This window comes from Oncorhynchus masou, unplaced genomic scaffold (assembly GCF_036934945.1).
Source record: "Oncorhynchus masou masou isolate Uvic2021 unplaced genomic scaffold, UVic_Omas_1.1 unplaced_scaffold_16___fragment_2___debris, whole genome shotgun sequence".
NCBI lineage: Eukaryota > Metazoa > Chordata > Actinopteri > Salmoniformes > Salmonidae > Oncorhynchus > Oncorhynchus masou.
In genome coordinates, this window is record NW_027016525.1 from 380,454 (window position 1) to 387,212 (window position 6,759).

The 6,759-nt window shown below is 39.9% G+C and overlaps 1 protein-coding gene across 1 annotated transcript; it reads right to left on the reverse strand.

Annotated features, from left to right (window-relative positions):
- Nucleotides 1-313: 313 nt before the first annotated feature.
- si:ch211-184m13.4 (uncharacterized protein LOC798560 homolog) lies at nucleotides 314-4,364 on the reverse strand. Its single transcript, XM_064964551.1, has 4 exons — nucleotides 4,334-4,364; nucleotides 3,642-3,998; nucleotides 2,869-3,383; nucleotides 314-2,574 (listed from the first exon to the last, which is right to left on the reverse strand). The coding sequence occupies exons 2-4, from the start codon at nucleotides 3,991-3,993 to the stop codon at nucleotides 2,410-2,412; spliced, it is 1,032 nt and encodes a 343-aa protein (XP_064820623.1). The 5' UTR covers nucleotides 3,994-3,998; nucleotides 4,334-4,364; the 3' UTR covers nucleotides 314-2,409.
- Between the last annotated feature and the right edge of the window lie 2,395 nt (nucleotides 4,365-6,759).

Here is a 6,759-nt window from a genome sequence, read left to right on the forward strand (position 1 = left end):
GTGCAAACAGAGACAGGAACAATCACCCACAAACACACAGTGAAACCAGGCTACCTAAGTATGATTCTCAATCAGAGACAACTAATGACACCTGCCTCTGATTGAGAACCATACTAGGCCGAACATAGAAATACCCAAAATATAGAACAAACAAACATAGACTGCCCACTCAACTCACGCCCTGACCATACTAAATAAAGACAAAACAAAGGAAATAAAGGTCAGAACGTGACACCGAGAGATGACTAATATGTTTATTCAGCTGCAGATTATATTATTCAGTACAGTAAAATGATACAGAAAATATCCCCAACTCCAGCCTATATCTCTAGCCAGACATTTACAGATTACAAATATACATGTTGTAAATCAAGAACTTGTCACCTTACGTCATTTGCATTAAACATTTACTCATTCAGTTTTCAACAAAATATTGTAACATTTCTTTGTACAAAAATAACTGCATTATATATACACATTTGAGTCATATTAAACCACTTAATGTGGGAATCTAATTAGCATAAATACAAACTCCCCATAAAATTCTGTCAGTTTAAGCTAGAGATCTGTTTTTGCTTTAGATGCGTCTCAATCCACCGCATCCGCCTATGCCTACTATAATCTTTCCCTCTATGGAAAGATGGGTCTCTCATGAACACTATGGTGTTCTCTGTTTTGCTCTACGACTCCCACAAGCATCAGAAGTTGATACAGCCAATCTGCCAACCTCCGTCTGTAGCTTTCGAACAGTTTGACCCATCTGTGTAAAGGTGAGACTCTCACAAACACATACATATGGGTTGTTTTTGTAGGATTTCCACAGGCCTCACAAGACTTGTCTGAAGGTCCTCCGGTACCAGTCGAAAACATGTATGGAAGTGCAGTATATATGGAGTATGTTTAGTGCCAAAAATATAGGGTTAAATACATTTAAAAATGTTTCCAGATTTTTCTTATATGTTAAAGGTATAGGACAGACACAAACAAACTTCCTTTATATTTCTTTGGTGGGGGACTATCTGTTGTTCCATGCAGTGAATCAATGTGTTTGTATGGGCTAATAGCTGTAAGGCCAATGCTTTTCTTCTTCATCAAATCATTTTTATATAAAAAATAAATAAATTTGAAATCAAGTAACAAAATGTTCCATGGTATGACCTGCTTAAAGCAATTCCATATTGCTTAGTAAGTAGCCCCCCTCCCAGCTTAGACAGGGCATAGCAATATAAAACACATAATGGGATATGTGCAGTGTAAACCATTTACACCAACTGTATAGGCATTTACGTAAATAAAGAAACACATATGGAGTGATTTGAAATTAATTAATTGGTAAATTTGACATGGACCACATGTCAATATGCTCCCCTGCCTTAAATATAAGCGATAAGTGACCTTTGCCTTTCGGCTCAGTTTGCAGTTTTGATAGTTCAAGCTGAGCTCAAAATCAGGCTGCTCCATATTAATTGCATCTTATTAAGCCTTGTTCACACTGGTTTGAAGTGACCAAAAAAAATGCATATCTGATTTGAAGATATTATCTTTTCTGCAGTCTGAACAGACAAAAAGCACATCGAATTGGATATTTCAAGACCCAATTTGGACCATATTTGTAAATGATGTGACTTGTGTCTGAACAGTCAACTCTGATTTATTTTCCTTCTAGTATTTTTTTACTGTTATTTGGCGTATCGTGTTGTTTGCAGGCTTCTCAGTTGACAGTTTGACAACAACATGTGGTAGCTATCTAGCTTGTTAATTGTTTACAAACACATTGGTGATTTGTGCTAGCAAGCTAAACAGCCAACTAGCAAGCTTGTTGACTGCTTTGGCTAGCCAAAAATGACTAGTTCTTAAAGTTGGATCACCTTATCCTTTGAGGCTTTAAAAGTGTTCTTACGTTGATTTTGAACATTCAAAGCAACTGGGAGACTTCCATGGCAGGCATTGTTGTCAGTCACCTTAACTTAATACCAGTACACAACAACTGGACACACACCCGTAATTACAATGACAACTTGAGTAACAATGTAAGCAATTGACTACAGTCTGAACACACACAAATCTGATTTGGTCACTTGTAACTTGCTGTTCGTACAGTCAGTATTCCAAAATGGATTTGAAAAACCAAAATGGATTTGAGTATTAAGGCCTGCAGTGTGAACAAAGCTTTAGACGGCCTAGCACCCAAACAATGGTTACAGGCTGATAATTCTTTGCTCACTATCGCAAAACAAAATTCTCAGTTTGTTACACAAATGTAACACCTCTAATCAAACCCTAGATTTAGAAATCAACTAGGTTCAATCACCTTCAATAGCTTCCTCAACTTATTTCTGGTTTCTACCACAATATTTCTACCACTTATTTCTTATTTCTACCACAATCTCTTCCTACTGGTGTTGATGTTTAGGTGTTGCTGCTGCTGTTGTCGGTGGCGGTTTTGGAGAAAGGAGCAGGGGTAGAAAGGTAGCCCTTGAACAGACTCATCACCCTCTGCTTGTATGTCTTAATGGCAAAGAAGTAGATGACAGGGTCCAGACAACAGTTAAGGTTCATCATGGAGACAGTCACCTGCAGGGACACAATGCCTTTTTAATAAAAAAATATTGTTGAGGATTTCAATGTATCACAAAGAAAAGAAAACTCACAGTTCCCTAAACAGTCAGATACACTGACTGACAGCCAGACAGACACACAAACACACACACACACAACAGGATGCATCTCGGGCATAAATGTAAATCTACCATGTTTTATAGAAAGACAGACCCACCAACAGTCTGCCCAACCGACAGACAGACAAACAAACAGAACAACAAACAGACCAACAACTGACATACAGACATTCACTTTAGCAGGTCCTACCTGTAGGGAAGCCTTGAATGCCCACATCTCGTCACAGTTGGGCTGGCCCAGCATCTTTCTCAGCATGAACTGCATGATGTTGAAGTGGTAGGGGCTGAAGCACAGAACGAAGGTGAGGAGGATGAGGAGGATGATATTGTTGGCTCTGCGGCTACGACCCAAGCGGCCCGTCAGTGGGTTCTGTTTGGCCGTGCGACTCAGTTTGAGATTGATCCGGGTGTAACACACAATGATGACCAGTAGGGGGAAACAGAAGGAAACTGTACAGGCCAGGAAGAGAAGATAAGGGGTGGAGCGAGTACCCTCAAAGGTGAAGTACTCCATGCAGGTTCGTCGGCCTCTGTGGTCATGGAGCATGGTACGGAAGAGCAGGGGGGCGGTTTCCAGACACACCAGTAGCCAGACGAGGCAGCAGACCCCTCGCACCACTTTGACACTCCGCAGGTACTGTAGCCGGTGGGGGTGGACCATGGCCAGGTACCGGTCTAGACTGATACATGTCATGAAGGCAATTCCTGGTGGAAGAGAGGGAGACGGGATATTGAATGGGTGGATGAATAAACAGAAGACATTAACCAGCAGACAGTCAAGCAGACAGAGAAAAACATTGACAGACTGACACACATACACACACATGCAAAAACTAGGACATAAATGTAAATGTTTTATATAAACCTGTGAGAAAAAGTTATTTTTGACTATAACAACAACCCACTGTGGAATGCTGCAGCTCTTACACAGTTTTCCCCATACAATACACACACACACCTTACCTGAATATGTGTTTGAAAAGAACAACATAGTAGCCAGCCTGCAGAGCAAATCCCCAAAGGGCCAGTCAAATTGTCTGATGTAGTAAGTGACTCTCCCTGGCAGTGCCAATGTGAACAATGCATCAGACACAGCCAGGTTGACCAGGTAAAGAGACGTGGAGTTGAACTTCTGCTTCTTCTGACAGGTCACATACAGGACAAGGCAGTTGCCACAGACACTGATGAGGAACACCAGAGAGTAGAAGATTGGGAAGATGATCAAGGCAGCTCTCTGGTAGACAAAGACGTCACACATCTGGTTGGTGTCAGAGGTGTTTAAATCCACCGGGTCCACAGAGATGTTGGTAGACATTTATCCTGTTGAGAAAAAAAATATGTTTGAGAAAAAAGTTGTGAATGAACCCTGATGAAAAACCCAAAAAGTTGGTTGAGATCCATTGAATACTTCATGGAGAACACAATAATCTAGTGTGCTGGAGTTTAAACTGTAACAGCTAATTACATTCAAAAAACGGATTTGTCCAAAAGGGACACAAATAAATAAATACTGAGCTAACACATATATTAACAATACATATATTAACTTCTACAACTATAGTTAATCAATACTGAATTAATAGACCATTTTGTTTTGAATATAAATGATTGCATATCTATAATGACAAATATGCAAAACGACTTCAGCATTTCACCTGCTATCCAAGACAGTCTGTTAACTCTGGTGTTTGAAAGTAAAGTGACTTGGAGAACTGTTTGTAAACACTTTTGAAGAGAATGACTGTGTCGCAAATCCCACCCCCACTTTCTTCAGAAGAGGTAGTGCAAAGTTACAGTTTTGGTCACAACCAGTCAAATGCCATTTTCAAGGCAGAAGTGCCTGGTATTAAGTTGAACACTTCAACGATGTGTGTTCTTCCAGTTTATCTAAGACCATGATCTATCAATGTAGATGATCTGATCAATTAGATAAAGATTACATCTAGAAATCAAGTCGAGGTGTATAATGATGATCACATCATGGCCAGTGTTTTCTCTGCAAAACACACATGCTAAATCTAGGGCATCAATGTATCATGTTTTACATAGTCCTGTGAGAAGATTGTCTTTTTGACAATAACCACAAGCCATTGCAGTATTCTGCAGCTCAAACAAATGTTTTCAAATTTGAAAGCCAGGTGGGGTAAAAAAATAACACAACACAGCTTTCCATTTACGAGACATCAAAACATATTATTGATGTGCATATGAAAGTATCAAGTATACTCATTGATCATACTCAAAACTACCTTAACCTGATTCAACAAAAACGTTTAAAGCTGGACCAGGCTTTAAGTGCCTTGCTCAAGGGCACAATGGAAGTAGGCGGCACCTGAGATTCTGATACCAGCAACCCTTTGGTTGCCATCTCACTCCTGCCAGGTTTCCCCATCAGCCATGGGATTTGAAACAGTAACCATTCAGTTACTGGCCCCCGTCTCTAACCCCTGTCTATACCTATACCAGGGAATTTCATAAAAGAAAGGTTAAATGAATAGCTGATAAGATCTGAGGTTGTGTATCCTGTGTTGGGTCTCATCTCTGGGGTTGACTGACAGCTAGCAGAGTGCCTACATGAGGTAAAGAAAGGTGGAGATGAAGAGATTGGGGAAAAGTAGAAAATGTGTGGTTCATTGCGTAAATGTCAAAATGTGTGTGATGTTGACGAATCATTTTCGATTTGGCCGCACCTCTCCCTCAACTGCCAATATAAAGATAAAACAATGCCAAGAACTGAACTCAAATTAATCAAATTTAGAATGAAATCACTGACTGACAAGTCTTTTTGTGGGTGACTATTTAAAAAATCATTTAAATCAACCTTAGCATGTGTTATATAGCATAGTCGATTTATGGTATTCACTTCATTGGTCTTATGCAGTATTTTTTTCAATTTCAATAGTGTGTCCATCCATACACTGGCATTCAGTGAATCCAGGGCCTTCTTACAATGCTGACAGTCATATAATATCTTCTGATGACAGGAAGTGTCTATACTAGGTGGTAAAAGTGGTATTTAAATCAACATGTATTTATTTATTTCAGGTTAAGGTGGGGTACATTAATGTGTTTACTTGGAAAAAGTATTTCCCAGAGAACATTTTATTTTGGTCACATCTCTGCCACTCTGAACTTCAAATGCAAAATTACATTAAACTAAGAGAAAAGGTCAAAGAGGTTTAGCGGGTGCATGTGAGTATTATAATGCCTCTACCGTGGTACAGGTTGTTAGGTATGCCCCCCACCTCCATACAGGGTCTACAAAGTGAGTCCCGATTCAGCAGTTTCTCTCTATGCGTCTCCATTCACTCAGACATTTTGTATTGAGCGTAATTTCTGACTCTCACATTGAGGATGACCCCGACTAGGCAACCGTATCATACCAAGGCATACAGTGCCTTGCGAAAGTATTCGGCCCCCTTGAACTTTGCGACCTTTTGCCACATTTCAGGCTTCAAACATAAAGATATAAAACTGTATTTTTTTGTGAAGAATCAACAACAAGTGGGACACAATCATGAAGTGGAACGACATTTATTGGATATTTCAAACTTTTTTAACAAATCAAAAACTGAAAAATTGGGCGTGCAAAATTATTCAGCCCCCTTAAGTTAATACTTTGTAGCGCCACCTTTTGCTGCGATTACAGCTGTAAGTCGCTTGGGGTATGTCTCTATCAGTTTTGCACATCGAGAGACTGAAATTTTTTCCCATTCCTCCTTGCAAAACAGCTCGAGCTCAGTGAGGTTGGATGGAGAGCATTTGTGAACAGCAGTTTTCAGTTCTTTCCACAGATTCTCGATTGGATTCAGGTCTGGACTTTGACTTGGCCATTCTAACACCTGGATATGTTTATTTTTGAACCATTCCATTGTAGATTTTGCTTTATGTTTTGGATCATTGTCTTGTTGGAAGACAAATCTCCGTCCCAGTCTCAGGTCTTTTGCAGACTCCATCAGGTTTTCTTCCAGAATGGTCCTGTATTTGGCTCCATCCATCTTCCCATCAATTTTAACCATCTTCCCTGTCCCTGCTGAAGAAAAGCAGGCCCAAACCATGATGCTGCCACCACCATGTTTGA

Coding starts and splice junctions, on each gene's coding strand:
- si:ch211-184m13.4 (XM_064964551.1), bottom strand. CDS start 3,993: ATGTCTACCAACATCTCTGTGGACCCGGTGGATTTAAACACCTCTGAC. Junction 3,384..3,641: donor CTTTTCAAACACATATTCAG/GTAAGGTGTGTG, acceptor CTCTTCCACCAG/GAATTGCCTTCATGACATGT. Junction 2,575..2,868: donor CATTCAAGGCTTCCCTACAG/GTAGGACCTGCT, acceptor GTGTCCCTGCAG/GTGACTGTCTCCATGATGAA.